This window comes from Salvelinus sp. IW2-2015, linkage group LG4p, assembly GCF_002910315.2.
Source record: "Salvelinus sp. IW2-2015 linkage group LG4p, ASM291031v2, whole genome shotgun sequence".
Taxonomy (NCBI): Eukaryota; Metazoa; Chordata; class Actinopteri; order Salmoniformes; family Salmonidae; genus Salvelinus; species Salvelinus sp. IW2-2015.
The window spans coordinates 25799288-25823820 of NC_036841.1; the positions used below are offsets into that span (position 1 = coordinate 25799288).

Consider the following 24533-nt stretch of genomic DNA (forward strand, 5'->3'; position numbering starts at 1 on the left):
AGACAGGCTGAACCAAAAGGGTGGACACTTGGGATTTTCCCAAACCGAATAATACCATCATTGTTTGAGAAAAAAAACAAAGGAAAATAGTGGGCTACTCATTGATTTCTTTCTATACATTTCATACTCTGCAGACCTGTAGGTGATAACTATTAACATACATTCTAATATCACAACTCGGATGGAACCCCAGATGTATCCGGCCTAATTCCTATACAACCTTGATACAATGCTGTTAGAGTAACGACGATAATCCAATAACACGGGATTCGTGCCCATCATTCATAACAAAATTGTTTTGCACAATTTCCCAAAGTGGAATTTCGTGTTATGTTATCGGGTCATGCTCTTACTTGTTCCATAATCCAATAGATACTGACTATCTGTGATTGTATCCGCTAGGTGGCGACCTTGGTCTAAAGCGTTTCACCTTGGACAGCGATGCGCATCACTGGAGACGACATTCATAATTCACTTTATGAGAAAAATGACAAATATCTGCCTATACATGACAATGACGAGTCCTAAGAAATAATTCAGATTTTCTAGGATTCTTTGAGCAAAGCACTTTTTGAGACACTGGTGTTATAGCCTAGACCTAATAAGGAGAATGTATTAAACGTTTTGGGGAATTTCATCTTCATTATTAATTACAACGTAAATACATTATCTTGGAAGTTTATTGCTTCTCTTTAACAATAAAAATAGTGGTGTCCGCATGACATAAATTCACTAAATATTACAGTAACTCCTGGTCCTTTACACATTCCCATTTTGGCCCTACCAGTGTCCATTCATGGCTGAGGGGTAGGGGGACAGTTAATGATTATTTCCCCCTGTTTTCCCGACCACTGTGTTTCTAATTTGGATTGACTGCCGCGTCAGAGCGCGCAGACTCACCTCCCGGCTGTTTTCGGAGTTTCGCTCTATCCCTGCTTCAAACACATATTCCACAGGGAGAGAGAGAGAGAGCAGGACCTGTGAGGAGCGGAACGAACGACCAGAAAAAACGACAAATGGCACTCATGGCTGGGATTTTGTTTACGGCGACCTCTGTGCTGCTTGGAATTTCTACGTGTGTTTCTTCGGCACGGATTTACCCCCCAAACGAAGGTAAGACTTGGAATAATAGCGGAGCCCCGTTCTGGACTTTTTCTCCGCTAGTTTATACTCCGTCCACTTCATGTGTGAGACGGACCACCAGCCCCGTGTCCCGTAGCTATGCTGGACTCGTGCAAGGACCAGCAGCACTCAAAGAATTGGCCAACGCTATTAATTTGCTCATCATCATGTACTATTAATCTCTGACATTGGACTAGGCTTTCCAAATGCGTCAAACCCATCGAACGTTTTGTGTCATAGACTACTAGGTTATCTTGCTACCCAAATTGCTGAAAGCGCTTTGCAAAAAGCCGCAGCGTATGAAGTCTATATGGGGCTCAGCAGGATCTGAGTGGAGTGCTGTTAAATCTTACTTCAGTCTCTGTTAATTAGGCGACAGTCAATTTTTTCAGCAACATTCGTTTTTTCTTGAGCCATATATGCTACAAAGACACGATGCTATAAACAAATCATTATTGCTTTGGAGGGTATGCATGTGTCTGATTTTGTGCAAGGCCGTTGTGCAAAAGCCCCCCTTACAAAATGAGCCATGTAATATTAGTTCACCTTGTATTGCAGTCGCAGTTCTGTAAAATTACCCCCATTCAATTAACAAGTGGCGTTTGCGCATTTTCTATGTCAAAACGCATTAACTTCAAAACAATAAAAAAATAATTACCCAAGTCATTTCAGATAAAGGAAAACATCTTAAATTAAATCCACTTTTTTTTATTAAACTCACTGCATATTTAAGCGCTTACATTTGTGATTTTCTTCACTGCGCAGTGAGAGGATTTCCGTAAGAAATATAAGGGACTATTGAAATGTCATTACGGATTCTTTTTGATTTCTCACTGAAGCAAGTTCATTTAGACGTCCGTGCTCCTCATCGTAGAACCTCAGGACCCGAGTTAATAAAACACACAAACGGAGTCTCCAATATGTTTTGGAGAGTCGCATTCACTGGGTTACATTGACAATACCCATGGTTCTTTATACAAAATATAAAATCCCCGTAAAATGGGACCCCTTTATGTTTTTAGTCATCACAAATCCCCCTGGAAAAATCTATCCATATTACGCATTTGAGTAATGCAAACATATTACATCGTTTATGGATGTAGGTGTGTGGAATGGGCCTATAGATACGTCATTACATATTGATCATTAGCTTACTTCTGACATGTTTTTCGTTGAGCAGATTGCACGTAGTTGTTTTCCTCGGCAAACGGCATAACTATCCAACTATGGCAACAACACGGTGGCTGTTCCAGACTGTATATTATCACTGTAGACAAGGTTACACATATTCCGTGTTATGAACAGTCTATAACTGCTCACTTCTCTTTCTATGTTTTTCAGTGACGTTACTGGACTCCAGATCTGTAGCGGGGGAGTTGGGCTGGTTCGCCAACCCAACAGAAGGAGGGGTAAGTGCCCCTTGTTCAGACGCGAGTCCCCCGTTGAGTCAAAATGGAGAGACGATGTCCTCTATAGCTCACCGGCCCCCTCTGTCCTTCTCTCCCTCTACTCGCCGTAATGGTTAGATTCGAGTCCGATACTGCAGCGGGCGTCGGGTTTCCTGAATAGACGGCTGATTGAATCGGTCTTTGTGGAGAAACTTTATATCCTTTTCCCCCATTGAGGCGCGGGGGAAGAGGAACTTGGCAGCACAGAAAGGGTCCTCTGGAATGGATGAATGAAGGGAAAGGGCAGCGGGTTTCAGTCCTCACAGTAGGATTGGATTGGGCCATAAAGCAATAGGGAATGTGATCGGACTAAATGCATGATCCCGCGGTCTAATTGGGATATATATAGTTGCGCAGATAAGGTACAGAGTGCGACTGTTTCGGGAATGACCGTGTTAGGCCCTTCGGTGCGCGCGGCTGGGGCCGGTCTGGCACACACTCCCCTGTCCGTTGTTCCCTGAGCTGAAGCAGCAACAGCACTGGCGTTTGAATAATTGCATGGAACCATCTTATATGTGTTGTTGTATTTATAGACTAAACCAACAAGGTGGCCCAAAGTTGAGCAACATATGCTATCCATTACGTCCTTCTTTCTATTCAGGCATCTTCTGGCATATCAATTATATTTTAATGATACAGTTTATGGTATGCTATAGACCCACAAAATAAACGTTGCCGTTTTGTGTCAGCCTTCTCTCCAACTCTTGTTTTATTCACCATTGGGTTGAGTTGCTGTTCAATGAATGTGGCTCGTGCTGCTTTTGGGTGCTCTCCGTTCCTTCTTCAGCGGTTTCCTCCGTGGCGGATGGATTGACAGGGTGCTGGCAGCGCCGACAGCCCTGCATTCACGCTCTCATTACGACCAATTACCCCCATTCTCCCTCTCCTCCGCTATCGGGAAAAGGTGCGGCCTTATCTGCCTAGCCGGTTGATTTCCACAATAAAGGGCCAAGCAGAAAGAAGAAAGCTGTTGAATAAAGCAGCTGGGTGATGGACACTTTCTCAAATCGGAGCCTCAGCCATGTTTAGCGTTATCTCCCCTACTCAAATGAATAGGGCTTTAAACGAGATTAGTTATGATAACGCCTTGAATCAAATTCAGCACAGCGTACATCCTTCCCCCTAGTAATAGCTCTGTTTGGACTCGTTTCTCTAAATAGAATATAGTCCTAAGCAGATACAAGCAGAAGGCTGGCTTGTCTGCTCTTGTCTTTAAATGCAGACAACTTTTTTAAACCTTATTGTGAAAAATGTAAAAGGCCCAGTGCAGTCAAAAATGAGATTTACCTGTGTTTTTTTTTATACATACTTCCAGACTAAGATGTCGAATAATACTGTTAAATTGTGAAAATGATGATCATGCCCTTTTAGTGTAAGAGTTATTTGAAAAGACCACCTGAAAATTTCAGCCTGTTTTGGTGGGATGGAGTTTTGGCCTGCCTGGTGACATCACCAAGCGTAAATGAGTTAATAGACCAACAAGAAAGAGAGTTCCAAACCTCTCTGCCAATAACAGCTAGTTTTCAGTGTCCCCTCCCCACTCAGACCACTCCCAGACAGTCCTAGCAAAATTCTTGCTTGAGAAATGTCTCTTTGCTAACAAGCAATTTTTTGTTTCTTTTTGTCCATTTTTATTTAAAACAATCACAGTAAGGTACTTAATTGTTACCCCGAAATGATTATATATTGAGATAAAAACGGCTGCGTTGGCCCTTTAACAGCGCACACCATAATGCCCCCAACGCCTTTCAAAACACCATACTCTTTAGTAGCTGGGACTTTATCGTAAGTAAAACAAACATTGCTCCTATAATAATAAGCCAGCCAGTCATCGATAACGTAATCCATGCACCTCAGGTTCACGTCCTTTACCAATGAGTTCCTTCTAAAAACACCCGGTCCACATGTGTGCTGTCCAAACCCTCTCCCTCTCCAAAATAAGTTGTAGGCCTACAGAAGGAACACAGACACCCTTTTTCCATTGGGTTTCTGTTCAGATCCCTATAAGCCCCTGTAACGGATGTGAAATGGCTAGCTAGTTAGCGGTGACGTCACTTGCTCTGAGACCTTGAAGTAGTGGTTCCCCTTGCTCTGCAAGGGCTGCGGCCTTTGTGGAGTGATGGGTAACGATGCTTCGTGGGTGACTGTTGTTGATGTGTGCAGAGGGTCCGTGGTTTGCGCCCGGGTCGGGGCGAGGGGACGGACTAAAGTTAAACTGTTACACCCCTACAGACGTAAGGCGTATCCATTAGCTCATACAGAAGATTCTTTCAATATCTCTTCACCCTCACACTGTATTTCTCTCCATTTGGTGACCTTTAAATGAATCATGGAGTTATGGGGATTTACATTGAGGTCATCATTATATGACATTAAAATAATAATTTTAATGGTGCATGTTCCCCAAGGATTTGGTTGGTTTCCTTTTATGTGGAGAGAAAGTGTACTAGTCAGGCTTGAATACAGTACAGCAGCCTATGTGTACTTATTTCTGATTGTACCAGTAGTAGTTTCATTATAACAGGCCTTGCTATTTCTATTAGGCCTTGTCATGCATTTATTATTACGTTTGGCCATTAAATACTTGGCCTACTGAGACGCAGATATTAAGTCACTGTTCTGCTATGGTCTTTCTCAATGTACAGTATGTCTGCAAGTTAAGGTTTATATGTGGCCTACCATTTTACAGATTTCTCATAATATTTGTCAGATGTTTTCCTAACATTTCCTCTGTTTGTCTCCTCAGTGGGAGGAGGTGAGCATCATGGATGAGAAGAACATTCCCATCAGGACGTACCAGGTGTGTAACGTGATGGAACCCAACCAGAACAACTGGCTTAGAACTGACTGGATCCCCCGGGTTGGCGCCCAGCGTGTCTACATTGAAATCAAGTTCACCCTGCGCGACTGTAACAGTCTCCCTGGTGTCATGGGAACCTGCAAGGAGACCTTCAACCTCTACTACTATGAGTCCAACAACGACAAGGAGCGCTACATCCCAGAGAACCAGTTTGGCAAGATCGACACGGTGGCGGCCGACGAGAGCTTCACCCAGGTGGACATCGGAGACCGCATCATGAAGTTGAACACGGAGGTCAGGGACGTGGGAGCCTTGACCCGGAAGGGTTTCTACCTGGCCTTCCAGGACGTGGGAGCCTGCATTGCCCTGGTGTCTGTCAGGGTGTTCTATAAGAAGTGTCCCATGGCTGTGAGGAACCTGGCCCAGTTCCCTGACACCACTACCGGGGCTGACACCTCATCACTGGTAGAAGTCCGAGGATCCTGCGTAAATGATTCAGAGGAGCGTGACGTTCCCAAAATGTACTGCGGGGCGGACGGAGAGTGGCTGGTGCCCATCGGGAACTGCCTGTGTAACCCGGGATTTGAGGAGAGAAACGTTGAATGCCAGGGTAAGTTAAGGAGAGAAAGCTTCTGTTTGCTTCTGATATATATATTCCTCTAGTCACGGGCAGCAGCTGTTCTTTGTGGTTATTTATACTCTTCTCTATCATTCTCTCTTCATTCACCTTCCTTCTCTATCTCCATACAGTAGTCTGCTTCTTTATCAAATCTCCCTCCTCTCTCTCTGTCTGTCTCTTTGTCTCACTCCCTCCATGTACCCCACTCTCTTTGTCTCTCACTCACTCTCTCTCGCTCTCTCTCTCTCCCTCTCTCGCTCTCTCTCCCTCTCTCTATTCACCAGCCGCTCTCTCTTTTGCTTGTTGTCTCTCTCTCCTCTTCCCCTCCCTGCGTCTCTCCTACATGATATCAGGCTGGGTAATAGAAGCGGTGATGATTGTAAATGGCGTAATTATCCAGTCCATTGTGATGTGTTAGTTAGGCCAGGGTAACAGGCCTGCTATTGGGATATGTTAGTTAGGCCAGGGTAACAGGCCTGCTATTGTGATGTGTTAGTTAGGACAGAGGAACAGGCCTGCTATTGGGATGTGTTAGTTAGGCCAGGGTAACAGGCCTGCTATTGTGATGTGTTAGTTAGGCCAGGGTAACAGGCCTGCTATTTGGATGTGTTAATTAGGCCGGGTAAGAGGCCTGCTTATTTGATGTGTTAGTTAGGCCAGGGTAAACAGGCCTGCTATTGTGTTGTGTTATTTAGGCCAGCGCGGATGGGAACAGGCCTGCTATTGTGATGTGTTAGTTAGGCCAGGGTAACAGGCCTGCTATTGTGATGTGTTAGTTAGGCCAGGGAAACAGGCCTGCTATTTGGATGTGTTAGTTAGGCCAGGGGAACAGGCCTGCTTTTGGATGTGCTAGTTAGCCAGGGAACAGGCCTGCTATTGGGATGTATTAGTTAGGCCAGGGAAAAACAGGCCTGCTATGGGAGTGATGTGGTAGTTACTGTAGGCCAGGGGATCAGACCTGCTATAGGGATGTGTAGTTAGACCAGGGGAACAGGCCTGCTATTTGGATGTGTTAGTTAGGCCAGGGTAACAGGCTGCTATTGGGATGTGTAGTTAGCCAGGTAACAGGCCTGCTATTGGGATGTGTTAGTTAGCCAGGGTAACAGGCCTGCTATTGGGATGTGTTAGTTTAGGCCAGGGTAACAGGCCTGCTATTTGGGATGTGTTAGTTAGGCCAGGGGAACAGGCCTGCTATTGGGATGTGTTAGTTAGGCCAGGTAACAGGCCTGCTATTGGATGTGGTAGTGTAGACCAGGTGGAAAACAGGCCAGTGCTATTTGATGAGTGTGTAGTTAGACCAGGGGAACAGGCCTGCTATTGGGATGTGTTAGTTTAGACCAGGGAACAGGCCTGCTATTGGGATGTGGTAGTTAGACCATGGGAACAGGCCTGCTATTTGGATGTGGTAGTTAGACCATGGGAACAGGCCTGCTATTTGGATGTTGGTTAGTTTAGACCAGGGGAACAGGCCTGCTATTGGGATGTGTAGTTAGGCCAGGGGAACAGGCCTGTTTGTGATGGCTAGTTAGAGCCAGGGGAACACCTGTCTATTGGGTGTAATGTTAGGCCAGGAAAAACAGGCCTGCTATTGGATGTGTTAGTTAGACCAGGAGACAGGCCTGCTATTTGGATGTGGTAGTTACTGAGGCCAGGGGATCAGACCTGCTATAGGGATGTGTTTAGTTAGGCCAGGGTAACAGGCCTGCTATTGGGATGTGTTAGTTACTGTAGGCCAGGGGATCAGACCTGCTATAGGGATGTGGTAGTTAGACCAGGGAACAGGCCTGCTATTTGGATGTGTTATTAGCCAGGGTAACAGGCTGCTATGGGATGTGTTAGTTAGGCCAGGGTAACAGGCCTGCTATGGGATGTGTTAGTTAGAGGCCAGGAGATGTAACAGGCCTGCTATTGGGATGTGTTAGTTAGGCCAGGGTAACGGCGCTTTTGGATGTGTTAGTTGGCCAGGGGTAGCAGGCCTGCTATTGGGATGTGTTAGTTAGGCCAGGGTAACAGGCCTGCTATTTGGATGTGGTAGTTAGACCAGGGAAACAGGCCTGCTATTTGGATTGTGTAGTTAGACCAGGGGAACAGGCCTGCTATTGGGATGTGTTAGTTAGACCAGGGGAACAGCCTGCTATTGGGATGTGTTAGTTAGACCAGGGGAACAGGCCTGCTATTTGGATGTGGTAGTTAGACCAGGAACAGGCCTGCTATTTGGATGTGGTAGTTAGACCAGGGGAACAGGCCTGCTATTGGGATGTGTTAGTTAGGCAGGGGAACAGCCTGCTTTGGATGTGCTAGTTAGACCAGGGGAACAGGCCTGCTATTGGGATGTGTTAGTTACTGTAGGCCAGGGGATCAGACCTGCTATGGGATGTGGTAGTTAGACCAGGGGAAACGGCCTGCTATTGGATGTGGTAGTTAGACAGGGGAACAGGCCTGCTATTTGGATGTTAGTTAGACGCAGGGGAACAGGCCTGCTATTGGGATGTGTTAGTTAGACCAGGGGAACAGGCCTGCTATTGGGATGTGGTAGTTAGACCAGGGGAACAGGCCTGCTATTTGGATGTTGGTAGTTAGACCATGGGAACAGGCCTGCTATTTGGATGTGGTAGTTAGACCAGGGGAAAGGCCTGTCTATTGGGATGTGTTAGTTAGGCCAGGGGAACAGGCCTGCTTTTGGGATGTTTGCTAGTTAGACCAGGGGAACAGGCCTGCTATTGGGATGTGTTAGTTAGACCAGAGGACAGGCCTGCTATTTGGATGTGGTAGTTACTGTAGGCCAGGGGATCAGACCTGCTATTAGGGATGTGTTAGTTAGGCCAGAGGGTAACAGGCCTGCTATTGGGATGTGTTAGTTACTGTAGGCCAGGGGATCAGACCTGCTATAGGATGTGGTAGTTAGACCAGGGGAACAGGCCTGGTGTTTGGATGTGGTAGTTAGACCAGGGGAACAGACCTGCTATGGGATGTGCTAGTTAGGCCACAGGAACAGGCCTGCTATTGAGATGCATTAGTTAGGCCAGGAGACAGGCCTGCTATTTGGATGTGGTAGTTAGGCCAGGAAAACAGGCCTGCTATTGGGATGTGTTAGTTAGACCAGGAGACAGGCCTGTATTTGGATGTGGTAGTTACTGTAGGCCAGGGGATCAGACCTGCTATAGGGATGTGTTAGTTAGGCCAGGGGATCAGAATGCCATTGGGATGTGCTAGTTAGACCAGGAGACAGGCCTTGCTATTTGGATGTGGTAGTTACTGTAGGCCAGGGATCAGACCTGCTATAGGGATGTGTTAGTTAGGGCCAGGGGATCAGACCTGCCATTGGGATGTGCTAGTTAGGCCAGGGGAACAGGTCTGCTATTGGGATGTGCTAGTTAGGCCAGGGGAACAGGCCTGCTATTGAGATGCATTAGTTAGGCCAGAGGAACAGGTCTGCTATTGGGATGTGCTAGTTAGGCCAGGGGAACAGGCCTGCTATTGAGATGCATTAGTTAGGCCAGGGGAACAGGCCTGGTTTTGGGATGTGTTAGTTAGGGCAGGAAAAACAGTCCTGCTAATGGGATGTGTTAGTTAGGCCAGGAAAAACAGGCCTGCTATTGGGATGTGTTAGTTAGACCAAGAGACAGGCCTGCTATTTTGATGTGGTAGTTACTGTAGGCTAGGGGATCAGACCTGCTATAGGGATGTGTTAGTTAGACCAGGGGGACAGGCCTGCTATTGGGATCTGTTTGTTAGGCCAGGGTAACAGGCCTGCTATTGGGATGTGTTTGTTAGGCCAGGGGAACAGGCCTGCTTTTGGGATGTGTTAGTTAGGCCAGGGGAACAGGCCTGCTATTGGGATGTGTTCGTTAGGCCAGGGAAACAGGCCTGCTATTGGGATGTGTTAGTTAGGCCAGGGTAACAGGCCTGCTATTGGGATGTGTTTGTTAGACCAGGGGGACAGGCCTGCTATTGGGATGTGTTTGTTAGGCCAGGGTAACAGGCCTGCTATTGGGATGTGTTTGTTAGGCCAGTGGAACAGGCCTGCCTGTCTGCCGTGTGTATCTGCTGGATAAATTTCTCAGGAGAGATCAGTCTTAATAGCTTCCAGTGTCTCTTTCCTCGCCTCCCCATTCCCAGTCAGATGATTCCCAGTCTCTCTCCTCCCCTACCACCACACCACCAGCCCCATTCCCAATCAGATGATTCCCAGTCTCTCTCTCTCTCCTCCCCTACCCACCACACCACTAGCCCCAATCCCAGCCAGATGATTCCCAGTCTCTCTCTCTCCTCCAGACCCCAGCCCCAATCCCAGTCAGATGATTCCCAGTCTCTCTCCTCCCCTACCCACCACACCACCAGCCCCAATCTCAGCCAGATGATTCCTAGTCTCTCTCGCTCCTCCAGACCCCAGCCCCAATCCCAGGAAGATGATTCCCAGTCTCTCCCGGTCTCTCTCTCTCTCTCCTCCCCACCCCACCTTTCCCCACCACAGCCCAAATCCCAGCTAGATGATTTTCAGAAGGGCCAGTGCTGGCCTGTGAGAGAGAGATAGACAGAAGCCCTCACTCGTCTGGTTTATCATTCTATGCAGGTGGACGAGAGGTGAAAAGAAACACACACACTCTCACCAATGAAATAGAGCTGAAACAGAGACACACGGCGATGAGGGGGAAAAAATGATGAAAGTGTTTGTTTTTAGTCTTTAGTCCACCTCAATGATCGCTCTTGTTTAATGTTGTTTGTGTGGCTATACTTAGTGAATGTATTTTGTTATCCATCAGCATCTGAATAAAAACATGGCAATGTAAATAAACGAAATTGTACTCAAAAGCCAGAATAAATAAAAATATGTTGAATCTGTTAATACATTTACCAAGGATATATAGACCTACTGTATGTTTTTCACTTGGTGTGTGACTACCAAGTTTCTCTCCTGGTGTGGATACCAGTGTGTTGTGTGTGTGTGTGTAGTTCCTGGGGTGTGACTACCAGTGTGTTGTGTGTGTGTGTGTGTAGTTGGCCGTCAGCTGCCCCCCCCCCACCCTAAAGGTCAGTGGGCCGCTGCAGCGTGGGGTCAGAGGCCGGCCAGGTTGATTAACGGGGGACGGGTCACTCTACCTACCTTAATTTACGGGGGAACCTTTAAGCACTATCTCAGGACTAATTGCATGACAAACAGGCCTGGTGATTTAGGGTACTAGGGCTGGCTCCTTCTGAGAGGGGACGAGGAGGGCGCACTGAGGTACAAATGGCCAAAGATGGTGTGTGTGTGTGTGTGTGGGATAGGTTGGGGGTCAGGGGGTAGCATTTCGGGGCAAGAATGTTCTTTGGAGTGTAGCCCGTCTCCCCTGTTGGTTTCTGTGGCTGTGTGGATGGCAGGGGCCAGGTTTCTCCCTCCCTGGGTTGTCTTCAAAGGAGAGAGCAGAGATGGCAGGCTGAAGGAAGGAGAGCTGACTGAGAGTACTCTTTGAAAGATGATGTATCCTTACTGGTGTGAGTCAGCAATATTTACTTCTCTCTCATACCAAACTCATGGGCAACTGAGTGCCCTTTAGTCTATCTTTGCAATGATTGTTTCTATGAGTGTCTAGTCATGTGTTAATTTGTCTTTTTGCGATGTGTATACAGTGCCCTATGTAATTATTGGGGCAGTGACACATGTTTAGTTATTTTGGCAATTTAGATTTGAAATTATACAATGACTACGAGGTTAAAGTGCAGACTGTCAGCTTTAATTAAAGGGTATTTTCATCCATATCGGGTGAACTGTTTAGAAATTACAGCACTTTCGGTACATAGTCCCCCCATTTTAGGGGACCAATTCACTTATATGTGTATTAAAGTAGTCAAAAGTAAGTATTAGGTTCCATATTCCTAGCACACAAAGCTACATCAAGCGTGTGACTTTACAAACTTGTTGGATGCATTTGCTGTTTGTTTTGGTTGTGTTTTAGAATATTTTGTGTCCAATAGAAATGAATGGTAAATAATGTATTATGTCACTTTGGAGGCACTTTTATTGTAAATAAGAATATAATATGTTTCTAAACATTTCTATGTTAATGTGGATGCTGCCATTATTGTGGATAGTCCTTAATGAATCGTGAATAATGAAAGTTACAGACGCACAAATACCATACCCTAGGGGAGGTTAGCATTTTGGGGTGGGGTATGATATTTGTGCGTCTAACTTTCTGTGTCACTGGGGGGGGTATGATATTTGTGCGTCTAACTTTCTGTGTCACTGTCCCAATAATTACGGGGGACACTGTATGTATGTGCTGTGTCATATAACATCAGTGGTATGTGCTCTATCACATCAGAGTTGGGTCAGACACACACTCACGTTCTGCCTGGGTCTCCATGGTTACCAGAGCGTCAGTCCAGGGTCTACCTCAGTGTTTGATGGGTTAAAAGGTGGAGCTCACTGTCAGCCTTCAAGTGCACCGATGAGCTGGTTAATATTCCCCAGTGTGACGAGGCAGAATAGAGGGGGGCTCAACTTCAATATAATCATGTGGACCAAGACACTAAAGAGGGGCTGAGATGGGGGGGTTGAGTCTCAAGTCCTCCGTCAGAAAGAGGGTGTGTGTGTGTGTGTTTGTGTGGGTGTGTGTGTCAAGGTTATGGGGGTACCTTGGCCTCTGGTTCCCAGCAGTGGTGAGTGAATGGGACTCCTCCATCATTGTTGAAGCAGTGAGGTTGGGGGGTGTGTGGGTTAGGGGGGGGTCAGAGGATTGTGAACACTGGCTGAGGGTCAAAGGTCAATAAGTTGTTCATCCATCTTGCTGGTATGCATGACAGGGTCGAGGGCCAGGATTTATTAAGACGTCAGGATCCTGACAGCTGGGTGCTCGGGGGCCGCCAGAATGTGTACACAGAGCACAGGGGCCAAGGGGAGAGAGGTACAGGGGCCAGGGAGGGCCCCATGAGAAGGACCGGGGGTTTGCTTTTGGGCTCCTTTCTTTTCTCTCTCATTCCCTTGTTTCTATGAGCTTGGGTAGTGGGGTAGCGCTCTCTGCCGCTAGTCGTCTGTTGAGGGTGACCGCATTGTTGAGGGGGGATTGTTGGAAGGACGTGTCACAAGTGTTTGCATGTGTGAATGTGTGTGTATCGATGTGTGTGAATCAGTGTGTGTATTGCGTTCATGTGAGTTCATGTGTGTGACTGTGTGTGTGTGTCCAGGTTTGTCCGTGTATTGCGTTCATGTGTGCGAGTTTCTGTGTGTATGTGTTGGAGGCAGACGATTGGGTGGCTGAACCGTGAAGGTGGCAGACTGTTTTGACACCTCTCATTGGGGAGGGAGGGAGGTGTGGGTGGGGAGCACACTGGAAGTTTAAACCTCCACACCACCTTTACAAATACTACATCAAGGAGAGGGAAGCTGCTGCTCTTTCAAGTCAACCTGCCTATCCACCCGCCTGTTCTGTTGTAGCAAGATGTGTACTTGCATGAATGAGTGTGTTTGTGTGCGTATGACCAGATTAGAGTCAGAGAGAGGAAGGATTGTGTCCAAAGACTGTGATTGTAGTGTTTTGCTCTATTCTCCTAACCTTAACCTGTTGATCCTGACCGTAGACTTTCTCTTGGTCTATTCTCCTAACCTTAACCTGTTGATCCTGACCGTATACCTTCTCAACTGAAAGTGGTTCACATTATTGGATTATGGGGTATTACATATCACACAGCTTTCCAGTATTCATGTAGTTGTATGAGATGTAGGCCTCTCTCTGTCTCTGTCTGTCTCTATCTCTATCCTCTCTCTCTCTCTCTCTCTCTCTCTCTCTCTCTCTCTCTCTCTCTCTCTCTCTCTCTCTCTCTGTCTCTGTCTCTGTCTCTGTCTCTCTCTCTTTCTCTCTGTGTTTCTTTGTCTCGGTCTCTCTCTGTTAACATTGTTAAATATGCACTAGGGAATATCATCTAAATTCATCACGTAATTCTATTTATCCCTCTAGTTCCTCATGACTTTAAATACACAAACGCAAATGAGGTATTGCATTTGTAGTCTCCCTCTCTCTTCCACCCCCTGTTCTCCCTCTCTTTCTCTCTCTCTATGTATTTCTCTCTGTGTCCTCCCTCCCTCTCGCTCTCCTTCTTCCATCCCTCTCTCTCCCTCCCTCCGTCCCTCTCTCTCTCTCCTCTGGGTTGTTTGTGCTAGTTAGGCTGTCTCTGGTGACAGCAGCAGCAAGTGGGTTGAATAATAAAATTATCATCACTGTCGTGAGGTTGAGCACCATGGTGAACATTACTGCCTGTCTCTATTCTGATGCACAAGCACGCAAACACACACACACACACACACACACACACACAAGAGTAGAATATAATTTAATGTGCGCATCACGTTTTCTGCCTCTCCAGAGAAGCTAATTTAGTGTTGTTAAGTGGAGAGACGAGAAATCTATTACCACCAGGTAGGAAAAAATAAAAACATATGACAATGAGGACAAAACGTGTCATGAGGGAGGACGCTTCTTATTTTTCCAGCAATCACACTAAAATAATAGCTGTTCCTTAAAGAGTCCTCATATTTCTTGCTTTTTTAGCTTCACTTATGTCCTCTCCTCTCCTCACTTCCTCCCTCCCTCGCTCCTTCTCCCCCTCCCTCCACCAGATGAACTGTAATTCAGTGATCATTACTGGAGGTGCTGAAAGTCTCTTCCTGCTCGGCCCGCGGTCCTGGCTCGACACTTTCCCCTGCCGTTTCTAACACTCATCGCCATCTCTCCTTACACCCCATTCAGGCCAGGAAAAAAGTGCTTGTTGAGTGTGACCCAAGCAGGCGGGCAGTGGTCTGACAATACAAACACAACAAACGCAACCGAACGCCACCCGCATAACCCACATGTAACCACACCGTTAAAACTCCATTAATTTTTCAGCAAATATTCAGCTAACGACCGTGAACATTCAGGGGACATTGTGTAAAAAATGGTTTTGGAGCCAGCTCGTTCTCTCTCCACTCCTCTCCCTCATCTTTTTGAAAATCATCCTCTCTTTGAAGGCTGCGACGGGAAGAGGGAACGATTAAAGTAGTCACTAAGCAAATTAACATGTCAAAAGACCCAGAATAAATACCCCAGGCCGCTCTCTACCCAGACACCCCAGCCCTCCCGACTGCTCTCCCCTCTGTCCTTCCCTCTCTCCATCTCCATGTTTTTCAGTCTCCTCCACTTTCTCTCTCACCACTCTTCTACCCCGCTTTCTTTTTCTTCCTTCCTTTCTTTCTCTCTCTCTTATTCTCTTATTCTCTCCTGGAAAAGCTTGGTTGATGGACAGACAGAAGGCTCTGAGGAGGAGCGAGAGAGGAAGAGAGAGCGAGGGGGAGGGAGAGAGAGAGACATGGGCTCCAATCAACAGAGGGCTCGGGCAGATCATTTGAAAGAGAGTGAATGAGAGAGGGAGTGAGGCTCTGCCACTTTCATTGACTTGACTGAGGGAGAAATAGTACTTTTGCAAAAAGGAGAGAGTGAAAGAAGGGGGCAGCGAGATGGAGAATAAGACAAAGAAAGGAAGTTAAGTGGGAGAGATTTAGTTCCAGTTTGGAAGTCTTCCCTTTTCTCCACTTCATCCATCTCTTCACCATCTCCCCAAAATCCCTCTGATCAAGGGTATTCTAGAACTGATGTTGAGGTGTGTGTGTGTGTGTAAGTGATCCATCTCTGTGAAATGTGTATGTGCTTCTGTGTGTACATTTGCGATATCTATTGAGGTACGATCACCCCCTTAACCGTGACTTCTCTCTTAACATTTCAATCCTGTAGCGTGAGCAGCACAGCTGAATACAACACCAACATAACCACACATAGATGCTTTGCCTGCCAACTCTCCCCCGGTTTCTCACAATGGAGGCTGATTGGAAACACCTTGACAAGTGTTTCATCTATCTCTCTCTCATTCCCTCCCTCTCTCATTCCATCTCTCTCTCCCTCCGATTTCGATCTTAAGCTCCCTCTATCCTGGCAGGCGGAGGAGGTGGTCTTTTCTTCACTCGTCATCTTCTTCCCGAGCTCAGAAATCCTCTGGGAATGAAAGGCCTGGCTGTGGTAATCAGTTAGGGGTTATGACAAAAAGAGCGCCCAGGAAAAAAAGGCTTGATCTACTCTGATGGGCCAGAGTCTCGATTCAATGCCCATTTTAATAAGAAAAGGCCTCTTCTAATCACAATCTCCGTGCCGCTGGCACACTAGCCTTTCCCCCTCGGTAAACACACTGACATACGGACACACACACTCATACACTGATGAAACTCTGTGTCAGAGCCAGAACTCAGGAGGTGGGGATAGCAGTATTGTCACGCCCTGGCCATAGAGAGGTTTTCATTCTCTATTTTGGTTAGGCCAGGGTGTGACTAGGGTGGGCATTATAGTTTCTTTATTTCTATGTTTTCTATTTCTTTGTTTTTGGCCGAGTGTGGTTCCCAATCAGAGGCAGCTGTCTATCGTTGTCTCTGATTGGGAATCATACTTAGGCAGCCTTTTTTCCCACCTGTGTTTGTGGGTAGTTATTTTCTGTTTAGCTGTTTTGTTGCCTGACAGAACTGTGCTCTTTCGTTTTTTTCTACTTTGTTATTTTGTTCGAGTGTTTTTAAAGAATCATGAACACATAAAGAATCATGAACACTTACCACGCTGCGCTTTGGTCTCCTTCTTCAACCCATGAGAGGCGTTACAAGTATGTATGTGACGTGTGTGTGTAAGGTGTAGCCGGAGGACTGGTGAAATGTAATGTGAGAGGCTGGGTCTGGGAGTGCTAGCACCAGCCAGGGAAGAGGTGTACATTTTCCTGTTGTAGGGGCAGTGGTGTAAAGTACTTAAATAAAATGTATTTTTTTTAGCGTGTGTACTTTACTATTTATATATTTGACAGCTTTTACTTTTACTTCACTACATTCTTAAATAAAATGATACACTTTTTAATCCATACATTTTCCATGACACCCAAAAGTACTTGTTACATTTCAAATGCTCGTGCAGGACAGCAATATGGTCCAATAATGCTTTGTCATCCCTACTGCCTTTGATCTGGCGGACTTACTAAACACAAATACTGTGCTTGTAAATTATTTCTGAGTGTTGGAGTGTTCCCCTGTCTAATGTAAATTAAAAAAAGAAAGAAAATCGTGCCGTCTGGTTCGCTTAATATAAGGAATTTGGTGTATAGAATTTCCTTTTACTTTGTACTTTTACTCAAGTATGACAATTGCGTACTTTTCCCACCACTGTACTTAAGTACATTTAAAACCAGATACTTTTAGACTTTTACTCAAGTAGTATTTTACTGGGTGACTTTCAGTTTTACTATTCAGGTATCTTTACTTTTACTCAAGTATGACAAGGGATGATTTTTTCCACATGTCTCAAGGATTATAAACCTTGATCCTGCTTGATGCACAACCCTGTCATACTGCAGGATAAATATCCCTTGAGCCTCTCACCAGGGAGGAATGGGAGATAGGGAGAGAGACGGGGGAGTGACGGAGAGAGATAGAAAGAGAAAAAGAGAGTGAGCGATAGATATTTAGAGAAACAGGGATGTATCACTGCTTTGATAAACAGCCTGAGATGTGAAAAGTGAAGCAGTGGGTTATGGGTAGAGGGGGCAATCGGTCATTAAACACACGTTTCCTGGTTAAGTCATGACCCCAAATAGGAAGTCAATATTACTGCTATTAATTTCCAGCCTCAGATCAGCCTGCCCTAAGGAGGTAGGGATGAAGGAAGATAGACAGAGAGAATGGAAAGACAGAGAGAATAGATGGAGAGACAGAGAGAATAGATGGAGAGACAGAGAGAATAGATGGAGAGACAGAGAGAATAGATGGAGAGACAGAGAGAATAGATGGAGAGACAGAGAATAGATGGAGAGGGTGAGAGTATGGTAGTTTAGTGAGATGAAGAAAGAGATCAACAAGACAGATAGATGGAGAGAAACTCGACACTCATTTCTGGTAGTGCCCATTTTCAAACTTCAAAGCCGGCCATACATTTTCAATTGAACTGTTTTCTGTTCATGTTTTGGGTGTCCCTCTATCACTCTCTAGACGTGTCTGTCTGCACATCAAATGTGTAGCCTAAACGCTACACATTAGCACTGTAACCTGCCCTAACCGCACGCCAAATTCCTACATATCAGGTTACCCATCCTCCTCAGCCCTCGCCACCCGCCTCACCACCAGGTTCAACCAGCCAGGGGGAAAGCCAAGGGTTAACGATGGGGGCGTTACCATGACAAAGCAACTGACAGCATTTTTAGCTTCCAGGGGTATTGCTTCCATGTCAACACATGACCTCATTTCTGGATCTGGAGTAGGCCTCTTCTCAGGGACAGGCAGGGGAAGGTCAGTGGGAGCAGCAACAGGTCGAGGAGACATGACAAGAGGTCAGGGGTCAGCAGAGTGACAGCAGTGCTGGGGACTGTGTGATTCTGGGATGGGATGTTTGGAGAATTAGTGAACCTGCAAAGTTGTATGCATACACACAGGCCAGGCGGACACACATAAGGAATGCACTGTGTTCATCACTCACCACTAACACACAGCATCACACACAACACAACACACACACACAACACACACACACACAAACACACACACACACACACACACACAACACACACACACACACACACACACACACACACACACACACACACACACACACACACACACATTACAGTGTTACATAACGAGTTACACACACACCAGTGTTAACATAACAGAGTTACACAACACACACCAAGAGTGCATACACTAACACACAGATGGTACGTGTGCACATAAACAGACACAGAAATGAAGGTGTTTGGCACAAGACTGATGGTGGGAGCTACTGTGGATTACCTAATCAAACAACCTAAAATACCCTGCATGTGATTAGCAGATATTAGTGAGGTTGTAGTGAAATGCTTGTGTTTCTAGCTCTGACAGTGCAGTATATATCTAACTAAATGCTTGTGTTTCTAGCTCTGACAGTGCAGTAATATTTACTAAATGCTTGTGTTTCTCTGCTCCGACAGTGCAGTAATATTCTAACTAAATGCTTGTGTTTCTAGCTCTGACAGTGCAGTAATATCTACTAAATGCTTGTGTTTTAGCTCTGACAGTGCGTAATATCTAACTAAATGCTTGTGTTTTAGCTCTGACATTGAGTAATATCTAACTAAATGCTTGTGTTCTAGCTCCGACAGTGGCTTGAGATGGAAGCTGTTTTTCAGTCTCTATAGAGTATTGTAAGGAAGGCAGAGAGGAGTTTAGGATGAGAATGAGTAGAGAAGATGAGGGGGAGTAGAAGAGCTGAGTAGGGAGAGCGCAGGGAGGTACTGAAGAGAGAGGAGGTGGGAGAGAAGAGAAGAGGAGAGAGAAGAGTAGGACTGGAGAGAGGGGGGGGAAGAGAGGATGAGGGAGAAGGAGAGAGAGATTTTAGAAGAGAGAAGGGAAAAGAGAGGGGGCATAAGAGGAAGAGGGAAGAGAGAGAGTGAGGAAGATAGCGGAAGAAAGGGGTAGAGGATGCAGGGGAAAGGGGAGGGTATGGGGAGGATGGGGAGAAGGAGCGGAAGAGAGCAGGTGAGGAGTGAGGAAGGAGAAGGGGGGGGAGAGAGGGAGAGAGGAGGGAGGGAGAGTGAGAGCATTTCATTCAGGTAGGTGGTAGAGGGGGAGGATGGAGGAGCGGGAGATGTTTCCCAGCTTTGATGCACCTGTACTGACCTCACCTTCTGGATGATAGCGGGGTGAACAGGCAGTGGTTCGGGTGGTTGATGGCCTTGATGATCTTTTTGGCCTTCCTGTGACATCGGGTGCTGTAGGTGTCATGGAGGGCAGGTAGTTTGCTCCAGGTGATGCGTTGTGCAGACCGCACCACCCTCTGGAGAGCCTTGCGGTTGTCGGCGGTGCAGTTGCCGTACCAGGCGGTGATACAGCCCGACAGGATGCTTTCAATTGTGCATCTGTAAAAGTTTGTCAGGGTTTTAGGTGACAAGCCACATTTCTTCAGCCTCCTGAGGTTGAAGAGGCTCTGTTGCGCCTTCTTCACCACACTGTCTGTGTGGGTGGTCCATTTCAGTTAGTCAGTGATGTGTACGCCAAGGATATGTGTGTGTGTGTGTGTGTGTGTGTGTGTGTGTGTGTGTGTGTGTGTGTGTGTGTGTGTGTGTGTGTGTGTGTGTGTAATGACTGAATTATGTACGTAGGTGATTTAAAACGTGCTTGAGGAAATACTGACCTTTGTTTACCTTATTTATAGAGACAGTTTCCATATTGCTTCCCTTTCCTCTTCTCCTATTCTTATAGCCGTGTGTGTGTGTGCGTTGTTTGTTCCCCTTTCACATCCTCCCTTTGCCTGTCCCATTCTTGTTGACCCTACAGTACAGGATAGCGACCACATCAGCCAATTGTTGATCTGTGTGTGGTGGGAAGTCCCTTAGCACAACAACACTAGCATACCCCCCTCCACACACACACACTTTTTTCGCCCTATAATTGAATAAAAATCCAAGTCAGGAAAGCATGTCAGATACTCCCCTCCTTCCCTCTCACCACCACCTCACTCTTCTTAAACCTTTTCCCCTTGAGGACTCTGTGGAATTGTAGCATAGACATTTTATTCGATTTTTTAACATTTATTTTACCTTTATTTAACTAGGCAAGTCAGTTAAGGACAAATTCTTATTTTCAATGATGGCCTAGGAACAGTAACCACTTAGTTTACCTGCTGCACCACTGTCCCCTGCTAGAATAATCCCTCAAAGCCTGCTTGGTGTTTTTGTACATGGAAGATTTTGAAACAGAGTGTATGTGCAGTATAAATGTGTATAAGAGACTTTGTGTGTGCTTGAGTGTACATGCAGTTGTGTATATACAATATGCAAGAGTGTGTGTTGGTATGAGTGTGTGTGTGTTGGTGTGTATGTGTGTGTAGGCATTGTTATTCATTATCCACCTGCAGTGTGAATCCTGGGTCACAAAAGGTCTGTAGCGTTCTGGCGCTGTGCCCGGCCTGGGTGGTGCCACCCTCAGAACCTGGCATGGGCACAAGAGTGGAATCTGAGCACCCCTCCACCTAATAGGGCCAAGTCCAGCAGTGTTTCACCACACACAAAGGTGGATCTGGTTAAACCCCCTGCCACTCTCCCTCTCCCCCTATTTCTGTCTCTTTCCCGTCTCTCTGATTCTCTCCCTACTGTTCTTTCTTCTCCTCTTTTCTGCTCTGTCTGCCCCACATCTCATTTCTTTTTCTCTCTTGTCTTACTTTGTCTCAATCTCTCTGTTTTTTTCTTCTCTCTCTCTCTCTCTCCTCTCCCTCTTCTCTCTTCCCTTCTCTCTCTTTCCTCTCTTCTCCTCTCTCTCCTCTTCTCTCTTCTCTCTCTCTCCTCCTCTCTACTTCTCACTCTCTCTCTCTCTCCTCTCTCTCTCTCTCTCTCTCTCTCTCTCTCTCTCCATCCATCCCAGAAGTCCCCCTCCACACCCTTTGTCCATTCTTGAAGGGTGGACTTGTCCTCTCAGTGTTCTGGGTGTAATACAGTGGATTTGGCTGATATAGCCATTGTGCTAACAGGCTCTATGTGACATAGGGCCTATGTGACATAAAGAATACAGAGACCTGGTCCTGCAGGAGGTCTAAAAACAATATTTCAATATTAAAGTTATGCAATCCAAATAATAACAACAGTAGGTACCATGATGCAACGCGTTAAGCAAAATCGATGAGATCAGTCATTGCCTTTTAAAAATGATCTGTCCTATGTTCTGAAATAGTTCAACTTGGAGTTTGATAGTGGTCTAAAATCATAAATGTTGTTCGTTTAAGCACAAAAAGAAATTATGCAAACAATTGATCTATTCTTCATTTGTACCTCAGGTTTTCCCTCTGTTGTGTTGGCCTCAGGTTTTGACTTGGCGTGTGTTCATAGTTGTGTCAGATAAAGCCATTTTAATTAGAGCAGCTTCTTGGGTGGCTCCTGGGTGATGGATTGCTTCTGTTGGAAATACATTTATAAATCATCTGACTCTGACAGACAGACCCAGACAGACAGACCCAGACAGACCTCTGGCAACCAAGGGGAACTGGTCTGGCATCAGCTTTATATATTAGCCATGTTCGCTCTCTTAGCTCTCCTATCAACTGTTAGCATTGCTAGCCTTTGTTGTTGTTAGCATTTTTGGTTAAGATTGGACCTTAATTAGGGCTACTATGGACATCAACCCTGATATTAGCGTTGTTAGCCCTGTTAGTGCTTCGACTATGACTCCTTTTCCCACCATACAGGCCAAGGTTAAGATGTGTGGCGAGTGTCTGTCATCAATCATTGTGATAGGTTTCGGTGGCCGTGTGTCTCTCATCCATCACACTGATAGGTTTTGGTGGCCGTGTAGCTGCGTGTCACCTTCAGAGCCGGGGGTAATTAATAACCCCACAAACTGAATTAACGACTTAACCTGTTCCACGATCCTGCTGTTTTAATGACAGTTGCTAGCGGTTAGCGCCTAGTTAGCCCCAGCTAATAGCCAGAGGCTCAGGTTTTTTCCTCTCTCTATGTGTCTGTTCATGGGAAGGGGTAGTGAGTCCATTACTTAGAAAGAGAGAGAGAGACACACACACACACACACACACACACACACATCCAATAAACATTCTAACCAAAATGACATTTATAGCAACCAGATATACTTCAGTTGTAGAGGATACAAAGCCGTGAGTTTTTAAACGGATTTTTCATAAGTTTGTGGGAAATCAAACTGTAAGGACGGTTTCTGGATCAGACTTTTCGTAAGTGGCACACAGGGTGATAAATGAGAAATAGTTATTACATTTCAGAGCACGTGGTCGCTCGGAACGAAAGTTTCTCTTTTTAAGGTGTTTTTGGGCCATTTATTCATTTAGAGCGAAGACAACAAAAAAACATTTCAACTCATTTCTTTCAACGCTGGGCCCACACTCTTCCCAAATCATACGCAGTCCTAGAATGCAACGCTTCAGAGATGACGGAGGCGGGCAGATTGCTTTCTATTCATGTCTTTTTCACAGTTCGACTACCTTGCATGAGCAGCTCTCGTCTGCTTAACTTTTGTGGATGCTGGAAGGACAACTACACTCGCTGGGTCTCTGATGTCTAGGGTGGGTGTGAATCGTGGTGTGTTCTTAGATCAGCCTGCTGAGGCGCATGCTCGAATTTCCGCTTATGCCTCTCCTCACCTACTAAATGAGCATTGGTACAGATATTAATTGACAACACAGAATACACAGACGCTATTCTTACGCAGATTGCAGATTCCTTTCCAATAGTTACGTAATCAGCTAAACGCCCCATGGTGATGATGAGAGAAGTGGGAGTCAATAACTTGTCTTCCCTCAAGTTCGAAGCTGTCTGTCTGTCCTGATCCAGTAGTCTGTCTCGTCTGAGTCTGTCTCACCAGTGGCTTGTTCTGTCGCGCTGTGCTTCGGTGTCCGGGCCGTCCTGCCTCCTGCTCCTGCTCTGTCTAGTCCGCTGTCTGTCTGGTTGGTCTGCGTGAGTGCTTGTCAATGAATCTGTCTGCATCATGTCTGTATGTTGTGTGTTGTTTTTGTCTGTATGTTGTCTGTCTGTCTGCTTTTGTCTGTAGCTGCTTGGCTGGTCTGGGTGTCGGGGTGGCTGTCTGTGCAAGTGGCATGTCTGTCTGTCTGCTCCGTAGTTGTCCTCGCCTCGCTCCTCAGTCTTCCAGAGTAGCTTCAGCGTTGACTCGATCTGCTCATGATCGGCTCTATCCGATGGTACATGAGAACTAGGATAGGGGGGAGAGGATCACTGCGACAGACTTCACATGATCATCCACAGACCAATTCAGCTGAAGGGTAAAGTGGATTGGTTCCAGTCATGGGAGAAGGAGGGAATGGATTGAAGGGAATATTCAGTGCACGCTATGATGATAGAAGAGTGGATACGAGTAGATAGAACAGGTAGAAAAGATACACCAGATAACAAGTTGTAACAGATGCAAAGACATTGTCAGGAATTGACCCTCTAGCCAACTAGGAATTGTTAAGTGGAGACGAGAAACGGGGATGTAGTGATAACTGCGGAGAACGGATTTTTAATAACATCAAATGATAGAAGAACATCAACACAGCTACAAACTGTACAACACTCACAACAACCATATAAGCCTTTGAGGACAGAGACCATACACAGAAGGTTAAAAATATGAGTAAACACAGTCTCTGAAGTTGCCTACTTGACCAGAAAACATACTTATATCACAACATCTGATGCAGCTGTCACAAGCATCGCTTTGTGGAACGAGATATCGTACAACTGGAGAAAACGGGAGGAATCACTCAATTGTGAATGTCTTTGTGTGTCTGTCAGAAATGAATTAGGTGGCTTTTCTCCGCTGGGTCGGTGGTGTGAATGTGGAGCACACCACTATCTCAGCGCACTTGTTGGCCCTCGGGAGATGTCTTATTGTGGTATCTTAAAGTTGAGTGAGAATCTAATTACTACTGTATTCTTAGACTCACAACCACAAAACACCAAGCACGCAGATCCAACTACAGCACAACCAAACACACCAAGAGACCACGGACACACA

At 46.0% G+C, this 24533-nt stretch overlaps 1 protein-coding gene across 1 annotated transcript in view; it reads left to right on the forward strand.

The window, feature by feature from the left end:
* The first annotated feature begins 895 nt into the window (after positions 1-895).
* LOC111960762 (ephrin type-A receptor 4) overlaps positions 896-24533 on the forward strand; it is a 64721-nt gene continuing 41083 nt past the window's right edge. Inside the window, 3 exon segments of the mRNA XM_070436989.1 lie at positions 896-1113; positions 2464-2531; positions 5317-5980. Coding sequence (XP_070293090.1) covers positions 1017-1113; positions 2464-2531; positions 5317-5980 — 829 coding nt within the window. The 5' untranslated portion in view covers positions 896-1016.